Source organism: Bufo gargarizans, chromosome 2, assembly GCF_014858855.1.
Source record: "Bufo gargarizans isolate SCDJY-AF-19 chromosome 2, ASM1485885v1, whole genome shotgun sequence".
Taxonomy (NCBI): domain Eukaryota; kingdom Metazoa; phylum Chordata; class Amphibia; order Anura; family Bufonidae; genus Bufo; species Bufo gargarizans.
Genome location: NC_058081.1, coordinates 527,117,517 through 527,142,306, shown reverse-complemented (window position 1 = coordinate 527,142,306; position 24,790 = coordinate 527,117,517). Strand labels below are relative to the sequence as shown.

General features: G+C 43.6%; 1 protein-coding gene across 1 annotated transcript; it reads left to right on the top strand.

The window, feature by feature from the left end:
• Positions 1 to 4,931: 4,931 nt before the first annotated feature.
• Positions 4,932 to 22,541, top strand: SSPN (sarcospan). The gene is made up of 3 exons (XM_044281465.1): positions 4,932 to 5,327; positions 18,779 to 18,865; positions 20,783 to 22,541. The coding sequence occupies exons 1-3, from the start codon at positions 5,049 to 5,051 to the stop codon at positions 21,146 to 21,148; spliced, it is 732 nt and encodes a 243-aa protein (XP_044137400.1). The 5' UTR covers positions 4,932 to 5,048; the 3' UTR covers positions 21,149 to 22,541.
• The last annotated feature ends 2,249 nt before the right edge of the window (positions 22,542 to 24,790 follow it).

Sequence of the window (24,790 nt, the reverse complement as noted above, 5' to 3'; positions counted from 1 at the left end):
AACCATAGATGTAACACGGATGCCATCCGTGTTGCATCCGTGTTTCACGGATCATTAAGAAGAGATGCTTTGAAAATTATTTTTCAGCTGTTCAGGGTCAGTGAAACACGGATGCAACACAGACAGCTTCATGGATGCATCAATGACCACCTGCTCACGGATTTGAGCACTGATGTGTGAAATACTCTGTGAATGGGCACTTAAGGGGCCATCACTCTTTATGGGTGCCACTTTAGGCTGAGTTCACACGGGCGTGTCCGGATTAGGTCCGGATGCGTCCCGGTGTATTGCGGCAAACCCGCGCGATTAGGTACGCAATTGCAGTCAGTTTTGACTGCGATTGCGTTCCGATGTTCAGTTTTTATCACGCGGGTGCAATGTGTTTTGCACTCGCGTGATAAAAAACCGACTGTGGTACCCAGACCCGAACTTCTTCACAGAAGTTCAGGTTTGGGTTAGTTGTAGTGTAGATTGTATTATTTTCCCTTATAACATGGTTATAAGGGAAAATAATAGCATTCTGAATACAGAATGCTTAGTACAAGGTCAATTGAGGGTTAAAAAAAAATAAAAGAAATTAACTCACCTTGTCCTCTTCATCGCGCAGTTCCCGGTCTCTTCTGATGAGCTGTCGGCTAAAGGACCTTTGGTGACGTCAGATCACATGCTCCAATCACATGGTACATCACCACGGTGATGGACCATGTGATTGGAGCATGTGATCTGACGTCACCAAAGGTCCTTTAGCCGACAGCTCATCAGAAGAGACCGGGAACTGCGCGATGAAGAGGACAAGGTGAGTTAATTTCTTTTATTTTTTTTTAACCCTCAATTGACCTTGTACTAAGCATTCTGTATTCAGAATGCTATTATTTTCCCTTATAACCATGTTATAAGGGAAAATAATACAGTGAATAGACTGTCACCTAGCAACCATGAGTGAAAATCGCACCGCATCCGCACTTGCTTGCGGATGCTTGCGATTTTCACTCAGCCCCATTCATTTCTATGGGGCCTGTCCTGCGTTACAAACGCAGAATATAGAGCATGCTGCGATTTTAAAGCATTGCAGAAGTGATGCGTGAAAAAAATCGCTCATGTGCACAGCCCCATAGAAATGAATGGTGCCGAATTCAGTGCGGGTGCAATACGTTCACCTACCGCATTGCACCCGCGCGGAAATCTCGCCCGTGTGAACTCAGCCTAAGGGAATATCATGCTGTGTGGACAGTAGACTGAGGGCATTATTCCATGTAGGAGCCACTTAAAGGGGTTGCGTCACTTCAGCAAGTGGCATTTATCATGTCGAGAAAGTTAATACAAGGCACTTACTAATGCATTGTTATTGTCCATATTGCCTACTTTGCTGGCTGGATTTGTTTTTCCATCACATTATACACTGCGCGTTTCCATGGTTACAACCACTCTGCAATCCATTAGCGGTGGTCGTGCTTGCACACTATAGGAAAAAGTTCTGCCCTTTCCGATAGCCGGGACCGTGCGACTGCTGGTGCTTTTTTCTTTAGTGTGCAAGCACGGCCACTGCTGCTGGACAGTATATAATGTGATGGAAAAAAGAATCCAGCCAGCAAATAAGGCAATATGGATAATAATACATTAGTAACTGCCTTGTGTTAACTTTCTCTACATAATAAATGCTATTTGCTGAAGTGACACAACCCCTTTAAGGGGGCATCATTATGTGTGGGGGCTCTTAAGGGTATATTATATTGTGCTGGGGCACCAAGGTATCATCCTGCTCTGAGGTGGGCACTTAGGACACAGCCTACTGTGGGGGGGGGGGGGGGGAGGGACGACTCTTAGGGGGATCATACTGTATAGGAGGCACTTAGGTGTAAGGATGTGGGGCAAGGGACCTTAAATGTACTACTCTGCTATGTTGTAAATTGCATAACTTACATCTCACTTTGGTCAGTAGATGGCAGCAAAGGATAAGATGATACAAGTCTACATTGGGGCTGCCTATCAGAGGAATACTAATAACCTATTTCGTTTGAAAATAGCTAATTTATGGTCTGTTTTGGACCCTTGTGATAGCAAGTGTGATAGCAAACTGAATATGCAGGTTTGACACTGCCCTTAGCAAATGACTTATTGCATCACACTGTCCCTGTGTAAGGGGATGAGGTTCCTCTAGAAGCAGGAAGTGAGCAGATGGAGGCTGTGCTTGGTGCTGCTGGAAACCACAAGGGATCATCTCTGCTAAATCTGGAAGGGAATGGACCGGCTCATGATGGAGACTGGCGACAGCATGAAGGGGAGGTTTGTAGCGACAACCCCAGGAGTGTCGTCCAAACAAAAAGAGAAAACCGCGCTGCTCAGAATAGGTATAAGTTCACATTTAGGAGTAAAAAAAGGAGTGTTTTTGCAATGTTTTTCCTCAGTATCCTGTGTGGATTATCACAAAAATCGATGCTCTAATCTCCTAGAGAACAGAAGAAATGGCCCAACATAGTGAAGTACTGTCAACTGAGTTTAAATACAAGGATTTATTCTACTCACAAGATCCATAAAACAACAATCATATAAAATGTACACATCTTCTCATCAAACGCCTGACCCGGGTTTCGCCTCCGCTTCGTCAGGTGCCCCAGGTATCCCAGGATACTGAGGAATAACATTGCAAAGACACTCCTTTTTTACTCCTAAATGTGAACCTATGCCTATTCTGAACAGCGCGGTTTTCTCTTTTTGTTTGGTTTTCAGTTAATTGTGAATGGTGCCCACCTCACAACAAAGACTGCAGCGCAATTAGTGAACATTAATTCAGGACTGCAAGTTTGTTGCAGATTGCGTGTTAGTTTGTTCTTCTTTTTTTATTTTGTTTTTTATATTCAGTCTTTCTTTTTGTTTATTTAGTTAGGATTGGGTGTATTTGTTTATGTGTCACTGTATTTTATTTGTAAGGTGTGGACATACAATAACGCTCCAAGTACAGTTACATTGCGGTGTAAAGGCTGCAAGCTAATGCATAGCCCAAAGGGTCTCATACGCTGACACCTTCCTATCCCTCTGGCTGCTCATAGGATGTTATATGCTGGGAGATGGAGTAAGGATTAAAGTTACAAGAGGCAGACATAATTTCCCTGTGGATTACAGATAGTATTGCGCAATACTCAGGGTGCACCCCAACGAGGAACTTGTCCAGGAACATCGTGTGGCATCGTGTACCCTCTGCACCTGTGGGCCCAGCCCTCGGTCTTCTTTCAAAGGGACATCATACTATGTTGGGGCACTAAAGAAGCATCATACTGTTTGGGGGCACCAAGGGATAATCCTAGGGTGGGGGGACACTTAAGGAACATCTGACTGTCATGGGGACGCCAAGGGGCATCATACTGCATGGGGGCATTAAAGTAGCATCAAACTGTGTGGGGAGGCACTAAGGGGACATCATACTGTACTGTAGGATACAAAGAGTACATCATTGCTGCCTGAGGAACACTCTATGGCAGTATTTTTGTCCGAGGGACAATAAGGGACAACATTACTGTGGCTGAACACAAAGTGCCACTGCTTTTCTCTGTACCCCAATATCAAGCACCAGCTCCTTAAAGGAACATTGTGCACCCAGATATCACATTCTGCACACTAGTGGGAGCTCTGGCACCCCCTAGTTTGGCTTTATTCTTGAAAATGCAGCTATGGTGTCTGTATGGTGACAGGTTCACTTTTTTAATTGAAAACCAATATCAGTTTTTCAGAAACAGGTGTTTAGAAATTAGGCAAGGAGCATACAGGTACAGTCCTCACAGAGGATACAGGCTTTTTGATTGCAACACAACAGTTAACAGAGGCTCTATGCTTGGTGGTTACACACATAGAGAAGCCATAAGTCCTCCACCACACTATATTTGCAGCTTTTTTTTTTTCAAGTGTTTTTCACAAACATTTTTGATGGCATTATTTATATTGTATCATTTTGTACATACGTTTTTGCAGCTCGGGTGCGGACCCATTCACTTCAATGGGGACGCAAAAGATGAGAACAGCACTCCATGTGCTGTCCGCATCCGTTGCTCCGTTCCGTGGTCCGCAAAAAAAATATAACCTATCCTATTCTTGTCAGTTTTGCGGACAAGAATAGGCATTTCTACAATGGGCCGCCCTGTTCTGTTCCGCATATTGTGGAAGGCACATGGCTGCTTCCATGTTTTGCGGATCCGGATCCACAAAAAACGGAACGGTCGTGTGCATGAAGCCTTAGCCAGAGCATATAGCTATGTAAAAAGAAAAGCGGCAAAAAAAAAAAACTTGGGGGATGATTTATAAAAATGGTGTACATGAAAAATGGAAGGTGGAATCTGTTTGGTTGTTATGGGCAACTGAGACAGTTTTCCAGCAAATCTGTGATAGAAGACATTATTTGCTGTGCGGTCTATTGGCGTACTTAAATGCACCGTAATAATTCACTGATCCCACTATAAGGGACCGCAGCGCGGCGAGCCACAAGCGTCAGATCATCAGGTGTATTTAGTCATATCAGTGTTTGCTCATGGAGAGAAGCGCGTTTCACACGAGCAGGATCCGCATCCACCTCCTGACGGTTCAGTGTCAGCCGTTAAGTCATTATTATGTGAGATTTGGGCTGCCGGGGCTGTCACTCTCCTCTCTGCGTGATTGCAATTTGTGTGCTCTGAGTACTTGACTGACCCCAAAAGCAAGAAAGAGCCTGGGGGTGCAGAGCTTCATGGGAATATTTCCTTGGGCCTACTAAAATATTTAAGCCCTGGTTGTCACGTAGATCAGGCTGGCTGCTGTTCTGCTCAGTACAAAAATAAAAAAAATCCAATCCCCCTTCTTCTACCCAAGTCCTTGCCCTGTAGGTTGGCAGTCTGGGAACCCCTCAAAGCCCCCCTTTGACTGCGGCCTATAAGTGGCATTTGAAGGCTTTTGAGATTCTGTTCCAAATGCCTTCCATATTAGTACAACCCTGCTATTCCCAAATAGCAAGATCCCTGTCTACTGCACAGCTCGAGGCAGAGAGGAGCCACCCGGCTTGATCACGCAGGCAGCAGAACAGCAGCATGGGAGCGGACAAGAAGCACAAGCCGAGCCCCAGGGACCAGGATCAGGCAGCTAAGGGGACGTCGGAAGCGCAGCAGACCCCCAAGGAGAACAAGGCCGAAGCCAAAAAGAAGAAAACACTGGATGAATCGCAGACTTGCTGCGGCTGCCGCTTTCCGCTCCTGGTGGCCTTGCTCCAGCTGACCCTTGGCGTGTCTATCACAGTGGTGGCAATCATTATGGCTATAAACTGCTCCTCATTACTAGTCAGAGACACCCCACACTGGGCCGGGATCATTGTAAGCATTCGGACCAATGTGTGTTTTGGAGGGGAGGGTGGGGGGTTGTTGCTGCATGCAGTAACCCTTTGCATCCCATGCACAGCGTAGGCTTATTAGTGTGGTCTGTGAGTGAGGGGTTAACTAAGGGAAATGAACCCATGTCATGGCCAGAGTTCCCTCAAAAGATCCAGAAAGGAAATAGTTAATAGCATTGTCTATATACCTCATGCAAACTTAAGATTGTTTTGAGTCATCCTCTGCCAAAAACTGGGTGAAACCCAAATAGCTGCCCCAGGAGTTCTCTCCCAGCTTTATTAGAGCTCTCAAGACAAAATATATGGTGGACCTGGGAGAGGGGGTGTTGGATAGTTTGCCTTTCAGGACCAGGTGGCAAATACTGAGGAGTCCAACTTTACCTTGAATGGATTAAAAAGAAAGGTCCCTGATCTTGAATGGGGTCTTCCAGTCTTATATTCAGTGATTGTAGAAAGGAAAGTTCTGCAACTTTCCCTTATATACTTTGGCAGAGTTTTATCAAAACTGGTGTAAATGAAATCTGGCTTAGTTGTCCATAGCAACCAAACAGATTCCAACTTTCACTTTTTCAGGGCTCATTTGGAAAATGAAAGGTGGAATCTGATTGGTTTCTATGGACAACTAAGGGTACTTTCACACTAGCTTTAATATTTTCCGGTATGGAGAGCCGTCATAGGGTCTCAATACCGGGAAAAAAAACGCTTCTGTTTTGTCTCCATTTATTGTTACGGAGGGAACAAACCATAACTGAATGAAATGGTCCAAAATGCATTCCGTTTCGGTCTCATACCGGAGAGAAAACTGCAGCATCCGTCATGACCCACAATGCAAGTCAATAGAAAACGGATCCGTCCCCCATTGACTTTCAATGAAGTTCATGACGGATCCGTCTTGGCTATGGTAAAGATAATACAACCGGATCCGTTCATAACGGATGCAGACGGTTGTATTATCAGTAACGGAAGCGTTTTTGCTGAACCCTGCCGGATCAAGCAAAAACGCTGGTGTGAAAGGAGCCTAGCCAGTTTCATTAGCACCGCTTTTAATAAATCTCCTCCCTTTGTGTTTCAATTCGTCCCTGTTCTTAGTATCTCTGCTTGCTGTCACTGAATGACATTCTAGTTTGCCTTCACAGACTGAAAATGTGTGCAGACCTAACAGGTCCCACAGCTGAGGGTTTGTGTGAGGGAGACGCGTCAGCAGCACAAATCCTGCCCTGGTTGTTACAGGGTGTCAGTTGTCCGGGCTGTTCAGCTCATGGATGATTGTCTGGACTTGATACGATTGAAAAAACTGTGAGCTACTAGATGGAAATTAGGTTGTTTTCATTTCTTGACAAGAAGCAGTGGTGTTGAAAATGGTGGGGAATTTCAACACAGAGTATATTAGAAAGTTGCAGTGATTCCATTTTATTTATATGAAACCATAAAATTCCTTTAAATACCCATGTACCAAAAAAGAAGCGCATAACAATTAACCCCTTCACTGACGTCATAGTAATAATGCAACTTTAACCTATTTGCAATGCTATATTGTATGCTACATTCATGATCAATTCATTAACATAAACACATTTGCAGCAGTTAAGGGGTTATCCAGTACTAAAATAGAGGCCCCGACCTGCCCATCCCAGGGTGGGGGTGATGCTTACCTGATCCCCACCGCTGGATCCGGTCTCTTGGGCTCCAGGTCAGGCAGTTCTGCTCCCACATGCGTCGAGGACAACATCTGTTGACGGGGGGAACAGGTGACGGCTGCAGCCAATCACAGGGCGCATCTATGACCTGCTCCCCCTGCGTCACATATGATGTCACACAAGGGGAGCATGTCACTGTTGCTCCCCCCACTGATTGGCTGTTCCCTGCAGCCTCCAGCGCCACCACTAGCACATTGACCAGAGCCGGACGAACAGCTCCGTTCAAAGTGTAGTGGCCGTGTCTGGTTACTGCAGGTTCACATTCACTTCAAAGGGAGCCGAGCTGCAGTAACCCCGCATGACCACTACACGTTGAATGGAGCTGTGCTTCCTGTTCTATTTAAAGTGCTTAGAGGCTCTAGGGGACAGCTGATTGGTGGGGTTGTGGGGTGTCAGGCCTGCACTGATCAGATATTGAAGACCTATCTTGAGAATAGGCCATCAACATCAGAAGCCTGGAAAACTCATTTAAAGGGAGTCTCTGCTTTTCATTATCATTTCAGTTGTAGATAAACATTTCTATGATGATACATTTCTGAATATATCGGAGTTTAGCAGGTTACCGCCTGCTGTATTATTATTATTGAGTTCAATGTATGAACAGTCTGCAGTAGACGCCAGAGGATTTAATTTTGATTGGTCTAATCAGTGGATCGATACCGTTCATTGATCTCATAATCTCTTACATGATGATAATTGTATGGTAAATATGGGAAACTAAAATTTCATAGAGACTCATCCTCCAATAATTAAATATACAGGGCTTTGCCACCTTTTATTTTGTATCGAGACGTGAAATACAGAGCAGGATTTGCCTGACCCCAATAACGACATCACTCGCCGAACTGAGCCCGTCTGCCTACAACTCTAAGACCAGCCACAGCTGTCCCACCAACTCAGCCACCAGGGCCTTCATTGTGACTGCCCATGCCCAACATATCCTTAGGACCTCATGCACTGCTGTGTGATATATGCAGTGGTGCACCACTGAAAGTCAACCTACCTTTTTGACCACTAACAAACACCCTGTGGCATAACCCACATTTATATAACACAAGCTTAACAATTGGGTGACCTGACAAATCATGGCACTGCTATGCTGGTTCAGAATCCTCCTGTCCCCTTCCCCCTCACATACACACGGCTGAGGATGCCAGCCCTACTGCATTCCTCAAGAGCCCGTGGTGCCCACCACACCTCTGCCACCTTCATAGCTACCTGGGACCAAGTTAGCATGGACCACCCGGGCCATTTAATAAATCCGGCTGTAGATCCTGTAATTTAGGCCTCATGCACACAACCGTTCCAATTTTTGCAGTCCACAAACTGCAGATCTGCAAAAAACGGAAGCCCCCCGTGTTACCTTCATCAATTTGCTGAACGGAACAGGCGCCGGCAATATAAATGCCTATTCTTGTCCGCAAAGCGCGGCCAAGAATAGGACATGTTATATTTTTTTGCGGGGCCGCGGAACAGAGCCATGGATGTGGACAGCACTCGGAGTGCTGTCCGCATCTTTTACGGCCCCATTGAAGTGAATGGGTCCGCATCCGAGCCGCCAAAACGGCGGCTCGGATGCGGACCCAAACAACGGCCGTGTGCATGAGGCCTTACTTGCATATTTACCTACATTGTAGTTGGTTAATTAGGGGCATGTAGTCAGGGCCGGATTAACGTAGGGGCGGATGGAGCTGCAGCTCCAGGCCCCTGCATGAAAATAGGCCCAGCAGCCCGCATAGGCCAACCGGAGCTAGGCCTGCATAGGCCGCCTCGCTGAGGTTGCCTGGTGGCCGCCCCGCGATCCTTTAGTAGGACCGAACCGTGCAGACTGTCAGATGATGACAGGGCCGGCGTGCAAGGAGAAATCTCCCAGGCCGGCCCTTTACAGAACTCACCAGGACAGTGACAGCTGACAGATCAGGTCAGATGACAGGTCAGCTGTGCACGCCGCGCTGCGTCGTCACGTCAGACTCCTCCCCTGGGGCCTAGGCCATGCCGTATAGTGAAAGACTGTGACGGCTGCTGCGCGCGGGAAGTTCAAAATTCTTCCTGAGTGGAGTCAGGGGTGCTGCCAGCGGTGAGTCGCGTTCAGCAGCCTTCAGTGTACTGCCCAGAAAACAACTCATAGGCGGTAAGTAAATCAGCATTGGCTCACCTCACCTATTATACTGTGTGTACTGTATAATTTATACATGTCATTCAGGAGCATGGAAAAGCTGGGTGATGATTTTTTTCACCTAGCTTTTCCATGCTCCTGAATTGCATATCTGCTTATAGGCATATATATCTTTATAATAGATGAGCCTGATCTATTATAAACAGATATGCCATTCAGGAGCATGGAAAAGCTAAGTGAGAAATAGTCACCTAGCTCTTCAATGTTCCTGAGTGGTATATCTGCTTATAATAGATCAGCTATTATAAACAAATATGCTTAAAGGCAGATTTGCCATTCAGGAGCATGGAAAAGCTAGGTGACTGTTTCTCACCTAGCTTTTCCATGCTCCTGAATGGCAGATCTGCATATAATAGCTTGGCTATTATAAACATGTATGCATATAAGCAGATATGCCATTCAGGAGCATGGAAAAGCTAGGTGACTATTTCTTGCCTATCTATCTTTTCCAAGCTCCTCAATGGCAGATCTGCTTATAATAGATTAGCTTTTATAAACACATATCCCATTCAGGAGCATGGAAAAGCTAGACGTGAATAGCTTTTTCATGCTCCTGAATGACATATCCAGCAGCACTAGTTAACTCCTTGGGGGGTGGCTATACATAATACAGCCATCTATATAGATGGCTGTATATTTAAACTGTGGCCAGAGATGTACACTTAGGCTAAGTTCACACAGCAGATTTTTCACACGCAAACCCGTGCGTAAATCTGCTGTAAATTACGCATGAACTTTAGTCCAATAGACTTGAATGGGATTACGCATACCCGTTCACACTTCAAACTTTATGCATGCGTATTTTCACATGTGTAATTTTGCGTAAATTAACACTTTATTTGTGCTATAAAAAGTTGCTCTGCGTTGCGTTTTTTTTTTTCTATAAAAAGGCCCATTAAAATCTTCTGCACCAGGCCCATGATGCTCTTAATCCGGCCCTGCATGTAGTCTCCACCCCTGGAAGGCCTACTCATGGCTATTGCCCACATAAGAATATGGTAGTATTTGCAGAGACTGTGTCTGAAAATTAGGGACAGTCCCTGCAAATTCAGGACTTGTTGGCACAACACACATAATACAACATATCATAAGGGTTGGGAAGGTGAGCATGTCTTCTTCATTATCTCTTCCAATGTATTGTAGGTTCTCCAGGTAGATCTGTCTAATCAGTGGATCGATACGACTCCTATCATATATAAATGTAAAATATAAAATATATAAGGTGTATACATGAGGTAATACATGTATAAATGTAAAATATAAACTATATTAGGTAAGCGCATGAGGCATGGCCAGCGAAATGGACGGGAAAATAACTTCCTTTTTTTGGGAACATGTCGGAGGGATAAAGCTGAGATTCCTGCTGGGTTATGTACTAAAGATAACCGGGGTAATATCACGCAGCTCAGGCTTCATATAAAGCCCCTCTCTGTGGTGTCGGCTTGGAGTCTAATAAGCATATTAGGTAACTCTGGGCATCAAAGATCTAATGTTCAGGTTTTTGGGTCGCTTTCTGTAAAGAGCTTAGTGATGCAAGGAAATGATTATAACACTGGAGATTTGTGGTCTCATAAGAGGACTACTGGTGTGAAACCTCAAATTGTGGGGGTATTTAAAGTTAAATTCTCACTTTTATTAACACTGACTATATGAAAGAAAAATGTAAAGTCCAATATCTAAATAATATCTTCATAGCATTTTTCCTATTTTTTTCTTGGATACTAACAACAAGCTGCTGTTAATGGATCCGTTATTCTTAGTAGATATCTATTTAGTCCTCTAAGTGCATAATGGTATCCTGATGTGAATACGTGTATTAGGTATTCATATGTCCGTCACACTTGGATGTCATTGTGTTCCCACTTTCCCCTACAGGGGTAAAAGGTATGATTTAGTAATACATGCCGCTAGGAATTTGTAATATAGAACAGGAGAGATTATTCAGAGACACCCTTATATATCATTATAATGAGGGATCAGTCCGTAAAGGGGTTTTCTGAGATTTTTATACTGATGACCTATCCTCCGGATAGGCCATTACTATCTAATCGGTGAGGGTCCAACACCTGGGACCCCGTCAATCAGCTGTTTGAGAAGGCAGCCCCATGTCTGTGTGAGTGCCACGTCCTTCTCTGAGCTTTTCCTAGGCCAAGTAACGACACGTTCATGTGTCACGTGGCCTAGGTGCAGCATTCAAGTGAACGAGGCTGAGTGCAATACTAAGCACAGCCGCTATACAATGTACGGCGCTGTGCTTGATAAGCTGCAAGAGGCTGCAGCATTCACAGGAGCACGGCTGCCTTCTCAAAGCAGCTGATCGTCGGGGGGTCCCTAGTGTTGGACCCCCTCCAATCAGATACTGTTGACCTATTCTGAGGATAGGTCATCAGTAAAAAAATAAAAAAAATAACTCCAGCTCCTAAAGGTGTTAGCCTGCTTGTTGATGGTTTCAAAAAACATCTGCACTGTACAGGGTTTACAAAGGGGACATTACTATGCACTTAAAATGCTAATTACAGACACATACATACAAGATCTGTCAACAGCAGCATGCTGGCGATTTCTAGAAGTCAAATTTTTTAGAGCCAATTTTACTCTTTGGTAGAACATTAACATTAGTGGTCACCTTAACCTAAAAGAGAGGTGTAATTCTGTACTGATAAGCAGGGATTTCATACACAAACTGGAAAATTTATGTGGGGGAGAGGACTTTCTGTCCATGGTAGAAAATGACACTGTTGATATCACCCTGTTCAGTACCACACCCCAAAATAATCCTTTAAAGAGGAATCTACTCAACAGTGACCATAAAAAATACACCAGAAGTTCCCAAACACCTTCGGCTTAATGGCATTTTGCTTAGAATGTGGGTTAGATCCATTATTTTGAATATTTTTAAAAGGAGTTCCCCTTTAAAAAACTTTAAATCCAACTGCATTCAAAAGCCATAACACAAAAAATCCCCAGTAAATATAATCTGTGTTGTCTTCCATTACTCATCTTTATCTACGAAACCTTAGTGACAACCAACATGGTGCCCATAACAGCTTCCACAGTGTTTGTCACCCAGCTTTCCTAGTCTGCTTGTAAATAGAGCTATTTGGATAGTAGAGACATATAGGGAAATTGCTTATAATGCAGTTCCCTAAATTATTGGGGGGGGGGGGGGAGTATCAAACTGGTGTAAAGGAAAATTGGCTTAGTTGCCCATAGCAACCAATAAGATTCCACCAATCATTTTCCAAAGGAGTTCTGAAAAATGAAAGGTTGAATTTTATAGGTTGTTATGGGCAACTAAGCCAATTTTCCTTTACACTGGTTCTGATCATTTTCACCCTGAGGGTCCATTCACACATCCGTGTGTGTTTTGCAGATCCACGTTTTTGCGGATCCGCAAAACACGGACAGCGGCAATGCGGAACGCACATTGCCGGCACTAAGAGAATATGCCTATTGCGGACAAGAATAGGACATGTTATATTTTTTTCAGGATCGGAATTGTGGACCCAGAAATGCGGGTCCCTTAGAAATGAATGGGTCGGCAATTCCGTTCCTGCAAAATGCGGAATGGAATTGCGGATTTGTGAATGGAGCCTAAGTGTGTGTAATTTTGAAACTAATTTTATTATCTATGCATCTCCATGGCTGCAGACTACAAACATACCCTGTGTAGTCAGATATTTCAGACATATTCCTTTCCATATGCTTCTTAATTCAATGTATGTTAAGTATAAGTAGTGCATAATCAGACTACAAACACAATGCAACAGCACTCTGCGAACACAAATAATCAAGTAAATACCATAGCTCCATACTCACTATAGAAAATGTAAAATGCTAATGCTACATTATAAATGTGAGATTCTTGGCAAATACATTCTCTTTAGGACAGGAACCTACGCTAAATGCTACCTCCTCTGGTGCCGTTCTGGCCTCCATTAAATTCAGGGAATGCAGGTTCCACATGCATGCTGAGCCCACACTGTATTATACCTCTTTTGGTGCCACAATGGCCTCCATTAAATTCAGGGAATGCAGAGTCCACATGCACCAGGAGAGGAAAAATACAGAGTGGGCTCAGCATGCACGTGGAACCTGCATTCTCTGAATTTAATGGAGGCCAGTATTGCACCAGCCGAGGTAGTATTTAGTGTAGGTTCCTGTCCTAAAGAGATCGCCTTGTCGTTGGTGGACAGGCACAAATGATTTTGTATAAAATGTATTTGCCAAGAATCTCACACTTATAACCTAGCACTAGTACATTTTCTACAGTGAGTATGACACTATTGTATTTCCTTGATTATTTGTATTGTTTGTTTTTGCTTTTGTGCTTTTAGCCATGGTGACGTGCACCTGCGCACTGGGATGTGCTGACTAACCCCCATTTTTTTCTTTGCAGTCTGCATTGGTGGTGTGGCAGTCTCCACTGGTCGTGTCCTCATAACTAACCTGTCTGTCCCATAGGCTGATATTAATTAGTACACGTATAAAGCTGTAGCCTGCCCTCCCTGCATTTATTGGAGGCCATTTAGCACCAAAAGAGGTATAATGCAGTGTTGACTCAGTATGCATGTGGCACCAGCATTCCCTGAATTTAATGATGATCAGGCTACTCAGGGTTTGTTTGTAGTCTGTAACCATGGAGACACATAGGTCTGCATAGGAGCTGTATACAGAAAACAGCAGGACATTTTTAATTAAGACCTTTTGCAAAATGTATTTTGAACTTTAGATTCATTGGAGTAGTAAAAGATTTAGTTTCAAAAGTATACACACCCTCTAAGTTTCCATTCTGCTCAGCAGATGTTACTCCAGATTATAAACTCAGATCACGAACGCTGAGGTGACGCGGGGATATTTACCAGCCATAAGAATGTGTGATACTGATCTCCCGGCCATTATGTGTATGACTGGGAATAACTCTGCACATTTACCAACCACTCAGCCGCTGTGTACACCCCGCACATCGCTCTCCAGGGGGCATAAACCGCCCGCTTCTAGAATGTTTGTTTTTACAAGATGAATAGAGAATAATACTCTTCACACAGAATCTAGTGCATGAGGTAGAACTTGTGACAACCCAGCACATGACTAGGATTTTAAATTTGCACGAAATTCTCCATGCTTTGATACTGGGCTGGAAAACATCATCGTACCTGTCACATGAGCTACACGGTCAATTCCTAGCAGCCCCAACCATGTCGCCAAAAATACCCATCATCAATAGCCCACATTGGTAGGGTGCCCCAGGCATACTTTCCATCTATGGTATATTTCTGTGTAGCGTCCATATATAACTATGATACAGGCGGTATGTACCTTTTCTACGGCCTTGATTGTCAGCACCCTGATGCTTTACATTTAGACCTTCCATCAACTGGTTGGGGCCTCCACTCCGACTAGAAGAGTGATCACTAAGGGCTCTCATATCATTAGGCATCATGCACACCGCCATAGCCGTTTTAGCGCTCTGCAAAACATGGATACCGGCGGCGTGTGTTCCGCGTTTTGCAGAACGGTACGTCCTGCTCTCTGTACAAACTACCTATTCTGGTCCGCAAAACGGACAATAATAAGATATGTTCTATTTTCTTGCAGGTCCACGGAACGGATGTGCGGAGGCGGACAGCACACGGTGTGCTGTCCACATCTTTTGTCGCCCCATTGAAATGAATGGGTCTGCATCCAATCTGCAAAAATGTGGTTCGGATGCAGACCAAAACCACGGTCGTGTGCATGAGGCCTAATGGAAGCCTTGTTGGCTGGTATCTTTATAGGGGCCCTGTGATTCTGTTGACATGGGGGCACTTTTAAAGGGCATTGTAGCTATAACTATTACTTTTTATGGAATTCTGTGACTGATGGTATGGTGGCACTTGGGCTGGCAGTGATGAGTTGGGATGCTCATTTTATGGCACTTTTCCAGGAGTACTGTGGTTACAATAGTATCACCTTGGATGTCATTGTGGGGGCACTGTGGTTGCTGCTCTCACATGGCGCTGTAGCTGTCTTTATCATGAAGGAACTATGACAGGCATTTTATATGCACACTGTCATGTTTGTGGCTGGCAGTGTTAGGGCACAGTGGCTGTTGTTCTTAGGGGGGCACTATGATTATGGTAATACTAAACACATTCTTTGGCGTTGTTATGGGGGCCATATGGTACTATAGTTGCTGTGATAAGAAGAATATGGGGGACTGTAGCTGTGTAATTCCACAAGCACATACCGGCTCCATACTTTACAGTGCCCTTTCCTGTGGGGTTCAGCCTACACCCAGCTGTTTTCTTAGTCACTGATTTTATTGAGTCTTCATGTCAACAAAATAATGAACAGAGAGAGGAACAAATTAGGTGCCGTGTGCATGTCACAAGATCCGAGAGAGACAGCACTGATGGGGGATACATTTCTGGTGGGGAGAGGAGTGGCTCCTGCTGTTAAAATCTCTAATATCAGCATACTTATGGAAAGGTGGCCTACATTTGTGGGTTCCATTGATCTGTAGGAACAAGACCTTGAGTGATTTATGAAGCTATGAGTTTAAATTGTTATTATTCCTACTGCTATGTGTGTCAGTCTACACTGCAAGTATTCTATTCTTGAACCAAGAGGTTCAATATGAATGCATGGTTTTCCAGAACGTGTGCCGAACAGCATGTAACTGTGAAAGGACAAAGAGAAAGTGGGGGACCAACTGGGATATCAGCTTCGGAAACCTTAGAATATGCAGGATGTACAGTCGTGGCCAAAAGTTTTGAGAATGACACACAAATATTAGTTTTCACAAAGTTTGCTGCTAAACTGCTTTTAGATCTTTGTTTCAGTTGTTTCTGTGATGTAGTGAAATATAATTACATGCACTTCATACGTTTCAAAGGCTTTTATCGACAATTACATGACATTTATGCAAAGAGTCAGTATTTGCAGTGTTGGCCCTTCTTTTTCAGGACCTCTGCAATTCGACTGGGCATGCTCTCAATCAACTTCTGGGCCAATTCCTGACTGATAGCAACCCATTCTTTCAAAATCACTTCTTGGTGTTTGTCAGAATTAGTGGGTTTTTGTTTGTCCACCCGCCTCTTGAGAATTGACCACAGGTTCTCAATGGGATTAAGATCTGGGGAGTTTCCAGGCCATGGACCCAAAATGTCAACGTTTTGGTCCCCAAGCCACTTAGTTATCACTTTTGCCTTATGGCACGGTGCTCCATCGTGCTGGAAAATGCATTGTTCTTCACCAAACTGTTGTTGGATTGTTGGAAGAAGTTGCTGTTGGAGGGTGTTTTTGCACCATTCTTTATTCATGGCTGTGTTTTTGGATAAAATTGTGAATGAGCCCACTCCCTTGGATGAGAAGCAACCCCACACATAAATGGTCTCAGGATGCTTTACTGTTGGCATGACACAGGACTGATGGTAGCGCTCACTTTTTCTTCTCCAGACAAGCCTTTTTCCTGATGCCCCAAACAATCGGAAAGAGGCTTCATCGGAGAATATGACTTTGCCTCAGTCCTCAGGAAGTCCATTCACCGTATTTTCTGCAGAAGATCAATCTGTCCCTGATGGTTTTTTTTTGGAGAGAAGTGACTTCTTTGCTGCCCTTCTTGACACCAGGCCATCTTCCAAAAGTCTTTGCCTCACTGTCTGTGCAGATGCGCTCACACCTGCCTGCTGCCATTCTGAGCAAGCTCTGCACTGGTGGCACTCCGATCCCACAGCTGAATCCTCTTTAGGAGACGATCCTGGTGCTTGCTGGACTTTCTTGGACGCCCTGAAGCCTTCTTAACAAGAATTGAACCTCTTTCCTTGAAGTTCTTGATGATCCTATAAATTGTTGATTGAGGTGCAATCTTAGTATCCTTGCCTGTGAAGCCATTTTTATGCAACGCAATGATGGCTGCACGTGTTTCTTTGCAGGTCACCATGGTTAGCAATGGAAGAACAATGATTTCAAGCATCACCCTCCTTTTAACAGGTCAAGTCTGCCATTTTAACCCAATCAGCCTGACATAATGATCTCCAGCCTTGTGCTCGTCAACATTCTCACCTGAGTTAACAAGACGATTACTGAAATGATCTCAGCAGGTCCTTTAATGACAGCAATGAAATGCAGTGGAAAGGTTTTTTGGGGATTAAGTTAATTTTCATGGCAAAGAAGGACTATGCAATTCATCTGATGACTCTTCATAACATTCTGGAGTATATGCAAATTGCTATTATAAAAACTTAAGCAGCAACTTTTCCAATTTCCAATATTTATGTAATTCTCAAAAATGTTGGCCACGACTGTACAGGCCCAACTGCAACATCTAAGAGCAAATTTGCTGCAGGACACCATACTGATGCCTCCATGTTCAACCATATCTCATCTTGTATCCAGGCTAGAGGCGGCCCAACAGGGTACTACAGCCTCCTTTCAATTGTATAGTTTTGCCCAATAAACGTATCCTTTCGCTCTAATATTGTAATCACATATATCATCATTACGTTCACACATAGAACATTTCATTCCATTACAACAACTCCTTCTGGGTGGGGGACGTTGATCAAGACTGGCATATTCCTACCCCAGTCTTGATCACCCTGCTCCGACGTGAGATTCGTCTAATTTATTAAGAGGCAAATTCTTTCACCAGAAATTGAAGTCTAAAGCAGCTACAAGTTGGTGTAGACTTCAGCTGTAACTTCCGTCACTTTCTGGAAAAAGTAAGTAAATCTGGGGGAGGGAGGGCAGCGCAAAGCCTCATCCTCTTCTGCTAAGCCCCTTAAAATTCACAATTTATGGTGCACATATGCACCATATTTGTGCCACTATTGTGCTGTACAAAGCATTCATAAATGTCCTCCAATAATATGTTTTATTTTTTTTGTGAATGTGTAGTTGGTGGCAGGTCTTTAATTGTTTGCTCATCGGCATAGTGCCATTGAAGTCATATGGTTATTCATATAAGTGTCACAGGAGTGTCAACTGATAGCATAAGGAGTCGATACCAGTCCAAAAGGTCGCATAGTTATATTTTTTTAACTTGTTGGATAAACTAGGAATTCAATGGGACATTTTCAAGAGTGAATAAGTTATATACAGACCATATGATTAACAATACTGCCTTTTATGCTAGAGAATATAGCTACTATAAATCTGCCCCTAAGTACAAGAAAATAAGTATTATTAATTATAATACTGCCCCCTATTAACAAGAACATAACTACTATAATTCTGCCTCCTCTGTGCAAGAATATGACTACTATAATACTGCCTCCTACGTAGAAGAATATAACTACTATAATACTGCTCCCTATGTATAAGAATATAACTACTATAATACTGCCTCCTATGTACAAGTATATAGCTACTATAATACTCCCTCATATGTATAAGAATAATACTATTATACTACTGCCTCCTATGTAGAAGAATATACCATAACTACGATATTACTGAACCCTATGTACAAGAATAGAACTAATATAATACTGTGCTATATGTGAGCAAGAATAAAACTACCTATAACATTGCTCTCTATATATGACTAAGGTGATCTTATGTTGTGTGTATTTCCAGGTCAGTGTTGTGGCCATCTTGGGTTTGATCTTGCTCTGTCTCCCCTATCATCCTGATGAGAAGACGTCTGGACAATTTGCCTTGAAGGTGAGTTCAGCTACCGTTTTTATGCTCATTGTATAGTGGTGCAAGTGGTTAGCATGCTCTGCTTTATAAGACTGTCTATGTAAACAGAGTGGATCTGGGTCTCATGTCTGGTGACTTCTCCCCTCTCTTGTCCTCACTTGCCCTGTTTATTGATCAGTCATAAGATCTAAAGCTGACAAGGAATTTGCTCCGTTGTGTGATAGGCGCTGCACTCCGGGGGTGTTTTCTTGCCCCTGGGTCAGTCATGTGAGTTTACATTTGTTCAGATTTTGTGCACTGCTGAGAAATAACAAGAAGTTCAGTTACACCTGTGGCAGATATTGCCTTTTACGGTTATTTTTCCACCAAAAAGAAAACCATATATCCTTGAAATTAGAGGTCACAAGGATTGATAATGGGGATTTTTGGGAAAATTATCTGGGAAAGTTTTTTTTAAACGCTTGCAACCATTGTCTTTTATAGCTTTAACTCGTCTAAAATAAAATATGAATCAACTTTACAAATATTTGAACTTAAAGCAATTTTTTATTTATTTAAGTAGCACCTATGCAGACCTATGTGTGGCTGGTTGCAGACAACAAACCCCTTGTAGTCTCATTTTGCAGTAATATTCATTAAAGGTGTTTTAGATAGGTGCTCTTTAATTTGTGCCCCTGTCTCGTCACACAGGAAATGCTTGGTCAGCCAATTGAAGGGTGAGGCGGGTCTCCACTGTGGCCACTGATTGGCTGAGAGGGCATTTCCTGTTGGTTGAGACAAAAGCAGGAAGTGAAGAGCAGTAGGGACCCAGGCAGCACTGGACTGCCAGCAATAGGGAATCAGTGAAGTATATTTTTTTCCATTCTCAGAAACCCATTTGGATGTATTTTTTTACCAATGTAAGGGAACAAGAAGTTGGGATAATTAATAGTATGTTTGAAGGATCAGACTACAAAGGGTTTGTTTGCAGTTACCATGGAGACACAGGTCTGTGTAGGTGCTGTCAACACAACAGTGGGAGATTTGCAACATGTTGTCCATTTTAAAGGGACTGTCTGGCCTTGCAGCTGACAATCCCTTTAGTCTGGACCTACGGTATGTCTCTGAACCCCTGAAAATAGAAAAAAAGGTAGGCCTAGGCCCAGAGAGAAAGTGTTCTGAGATCTTTCCTTGGGGAGAGTCCCATTGGATTGGTCCTGTTTTTCCTTTACTTTGTTCTGACTGCACACACGGGCAGCGGTTTCACCACAGAGCCGTTCAGAGGACCGAGGCTGCCACCCATTAACACCACTTGCTGTACGGTATAGAAAATACAGGCTGCCCAGCCATCTGTTGTGCTTAACACAGCAGCAAAAGGTAGGCAAAATATAGGCTTTATTTCTCATCATAATAATAATTGGTTCTGTACATGAGGCACTGCCTCTGCCATACTTTTTGTTTTTCAGTAACTGAACATAAGTAGAAAAAAGACTCATCTCCCCACTGTCCCACCACTACTCCATTTCTGGCTGCTTCTGGACCCCACAGTACTAAGAAGAGACTGGATCCTGTGACAGCTGCAGCCAATCATAGGCCTCAGTGGTGACAGCGGTTTGAACACCACGTCACAGCAGGGATTACTGTTCAAGCCTCTATGACCACTGAGGCCAGTGATTGGCTGCAGTGGTCACAGGCCCCAGCCGCTTCCTGGTCCTGCTTCAAGGCCATAACATTAAATAGTTTTAATATTATAAACTTATTTAAGATGTTGGTTCAGTATAAAGTCCAGTGTCCACTACAGGGGTGGATGTCACATTTGGCAGGTCCTCTTGTCCTGCGATGAAGGTTTGGTGACACTGGACAGAAACCCTATTTTTATTTACACTATAGGTGCCCCTTTTCTCTGTATGACTCTATGTCACATTTTATTTTTCATGCCTTGTCTTGCATCTCTTTCAGCTGCTGTATTTCCTGCTCAGCGCACTCAGCTTGATCATTTGTGTCCTGGTCGTGGCCTTCGCTGCTCACCATTACAATCAGATAACCAAATATACTTGCAAGATGGCAGTTGACTCATGTCAGTGCACCCTGGACCCGTCAGACCCGCTGAGCCGCACCTTCGTCTACCAGAATGTGGCCGACTGCGACACCGTCACCACCACCCTCAAGATCTTTGTGCTTCTGCAAATGACTCTGAACCTGCTGCTTGCTCTGGTCTGCTTGGCGGCCTGCTTCATCATGTGGAAGCACCGCTATCAGGTCTTCTATGCGGGCATGTGGCTTCAAGGTTCAACAGCACCTGAGACTCCCCAACAGAAAGTATAGAGGGGAGAACCCATCTGATGTCAGCTGGCAAAGTGAAACTTACTACAGCACTGACCGGATCCCAATACACCTGGGGTCACAAAAATATTCAAATATTCAGCTTTTCTAGACCCTTTGTCTTCAGGGATCTCACTTTCCTCTAACATCTACTAAAATCCAAATGTACCCCACTTTCTAACAGAACTGACAGCTTTCCTGCCAACATTTTCCTGGATTTGTACTGGGACCCCTAAATGCCTTACTCCACAAAAGTGGTCTGTCCAGCATACCGATTCTATGAATGTAACCAACCAAAAAATTGTCATAAATGTAGCCATTCTTGAGCCAATTTCTTCAGTATATTTAACTACTGTTAGTCGCTTCAGGGGTGGTGGGAATAGGTTTGATCTAGAAATCTAATTGTTAAATGCCCACATGACTTTCTGAGTTCTTAGAGGGTGGGGATCTCTTATGCCGAATCCCCATCTATTAGCCAGAGTAGATAGGGCATCTACAAACAGCGCTTCTATTACTGGAGGACCTGACATGTACTGTGCATACTACACAATACATAAGCAGAGCATTCATTTCAGTGGCCACCCTGTAATGCTAAATTTCCCCTGCGGGTGCGCTGCAGGGAAATTGATTGCTTGCTTCCAAGTTCACCAACAAATTACAACTGATTGCTAGGGATCCCTTTAGTGTCTCACCCTGTGATCAGGTTATTTTTGAGAAACCTTCTAACTAAACAGATTGTAATGTTGTACAACCCCTTTAGGGAAATATTCTATATCATGTAAAGCCATATTTAGAGGGAATGTTCTGGGACTGGTACCAAAGCTATTTGAAGAATTTGCTGTACAGAGGGTTAATTATCAGTATAGGAATGGTACAGGCCACTTCTGCTTTTATTATCCTATTGTGATCTTGGTATACAGCATGTCTTATACTCTAAACACAACCAAAGCATCATCTATATTTTTTATTTTTTATTTGGGCTCACATCTCTCTGTTACTTCTTGCTGGTCCAAGTTCTTGTACAGAGCATGCTTTGCATTGGCAAATTGTTGGAGATTCAGTGCTTCTACCATGCATTCTACAGTAGTCTGATGTAACTATACAACTTCTCTCATAATGAGGTATGCCCACAGAGTTCAGACACTTCCTGAAGCAATCAGTGAAGTGGCTGAAATAGAGCTCCTGAAAGCTCACAGCAGCACAGAGCAATTGCGTAAGATTGGTACCAGTTTGGGAAGACTGGTCTGTTACTGTAAAGTCTATCAGACTCTGCAGGCAGCCATATTATATGTGCACATACTGACCGTGTCATAGTCAATGCAGCCTGGTGCGTGGACTTCAGGTATAAGCCTTATAAAAATGTACAAATAAATATGTATCTAACAGAACAAAAGGATGAGATGTCTGGAAGAAACTTTTATTCTAATACAATTCATATCTGGAAAAAAAACGAATTACCATGTGCATTGTGCGTTATGTTACATAGCATATACGGTATAGTATTTATATTCATGTACATATGGGCAATATTATAGTAGTTCAATTCTTTGTCAAATTTCTTTTTATTGAACAATGATAATCGTTAGGTAAAGGATCCAACTCCTTACCTCACTTGCACCGCAAGTGTATTGAAAAATCACAGAGGGCACACAAGAAAAGCATATAGTTACAGGTATTACATACAAATATATTATTAGTGTACAATGAAGCATACATCAAGTGTTGTACATCATGTATACAGATAAACAATACGCCTGTACAATCAATCTAGGTCTTATAAAGTGCTTTACAGTAAGAGCATTATGTGCAAAGAAGGCAGAAATCTTTATTATAGCTAAATATAAGTCAGATAATGCTGTTAAATATGTTACTTTTTTATTTATTAGTCAGGCGAGTGCAGTAATAACCTGTGTAGGCAAAGCCCAACCTGGTGTGGGGGAGTAGAGGTATACTGCAATTCTGCAACTTGGGTTAAGAGGGGGGCGGCGGGGGGGGGGGGGGGGGACAGGCCTCAGTAATAAGGCCCTCCTACATGCATGTATCCTATAGTCCTCGTATCGAGGTGACATATTGACCAATGCTCTGTTAGTTGGTACCAGATTCTTATGGCACTGAAATGAGTGTGTAAGAGGGTGGGAGGTTAATTTGTATCTCTGTCTCTCATGAGGGTAGCAGGTTCCACATGTGGAGTTCTGAATGTTAGATAGGGTTTCCAGACCTTTAAATACCTCTCATGTTGTCTGGTTTCCCAACCCGCCAGCTCCTCCAATCTGCATATCTGATCCACCTTTAGTACCCAATGTGGGATTGTCGGAGGGTCTTCACTGAGCCATCTCTGTGGAATGAGTAGTCTCGCTGCCTGTATCAGGTGCGTGGCTAGATTCTTTTTAGATGGGAACAAAGCCGGCGTGGGGAGCCAGAGAGGCACTAGCGCTGGTGACAGCTGGATAGGAATATTCATCACCTTATTAATTATGTCTGATACACTATCCCAATATGGGTGGAGTTTTGGGCAGGACCAGAATATATGGGTCTGAGTCCCTACACCCTCTTTTCACCTCCAACACTGATCTGAGCTACTGAGACCTTTTAAGAATAATTGTTTGGGGGTTTGGTAGAATTGTGTAAGAACCTTATATGCTCTTGCACCTTCACACACCTCGAGAAGCCATGGGAGTGTGCATGAATACGTCTGTTTCTGTAAATTCCATGCCTAATTCAGTGGCCCAAGTTTTCAGGTATTGTGGGTCCCTATAGGAGTTGGGGTATTTAGTGCTAGGTATAATTTCGAGATCATCTTACTGGGGGGGTCTCTAATTGCAACAATTTCTCAAACCACGTTACTTCTGTTGTGTATTATTTATTCTTTAGCAATGGTTTGCTAATAGAATTAAATTCTATGGTGTCCATAAAGTTGGCAGAAGATAGAGTGTGGTTTAGCGAGTGTTGGTCAGGGAGAGCACCAGATGTCCCATCCAGGAATTCTGATATGGTGTATCTGCGCAGTTTAATCCACACCTGGGGTACGTGTTCTGCTGTGGGTCTAACTATGAATGGTGCAAGGTCAGCTGGCATTAGCAACGACGGGGTATGTAGCAAGCTCTGGTCTTTATTTAGTTGCTGAATAACGGCCGCTGTGCCTTTAAGTAACACGTGTGAGTGTAGTGAGGAGGAGTTCAAGCCCTATAGTCCTGCTCTGTTTCATGTCAAGTTGGGTGATCTCTAGTTCACTACCTAAAATACTAAACCCGGGGGCATGGATCTGTAGCCACCTCTTCAGGTGTATGGTTTTATAATATAGTTGAGCGTCCGGTAGAGCCATGCCTCCCTGGTTTTTCCTCAATATCAACATGCGATGTGCCAGTGTCATGGTCTTACCTTCTTGCTGTTCTCCTTCGTTTGACATGTGCTGGCGGCCATCTTGGTTTCTGGGTTTCTTGTAGCCTCCCACCCTGCGGCTTCTCCTTCCCACTGGGAGGAGCTGGATGCCTAGCTCATATATATAGGAGGTCTGTGGCTTCAGTTCCTTGCTTGGTCCTCCTGTGTTCACATGCTTCTAAGACTGCTGCTGCTTCTGGTTCCTGATCCTGGCTTCGTCTGACTACCCTTCTGGTTCCTGATCCTGGCTTCGTCTGACTACCCTTC

Bases quoted from the DNA above. Each gene is read 5' to 3' on its own strand.
- SSPN (XM_044281465.1), top strand. From the start codon at position 5,049: ATGGGAGCGGACAAGAAGCACAAGCCGAGCCCCAGGGACCAGGATCAG. The intron at 5,328-18,778 runs GTAAGCATTCGG...GTGTATTTCCAG, and splicing joins CACACTGGGCCGGGATCATT to GTCAGTGTTGTGGCCATCTT. The intron at 18,866-20,782 runs GTGAGTTCAGCT...CATCTCTTTCAG, and splicing joins CTGGACAATTTGCCTTGAAG to CTGCTGTATTTCCTGCTCAG.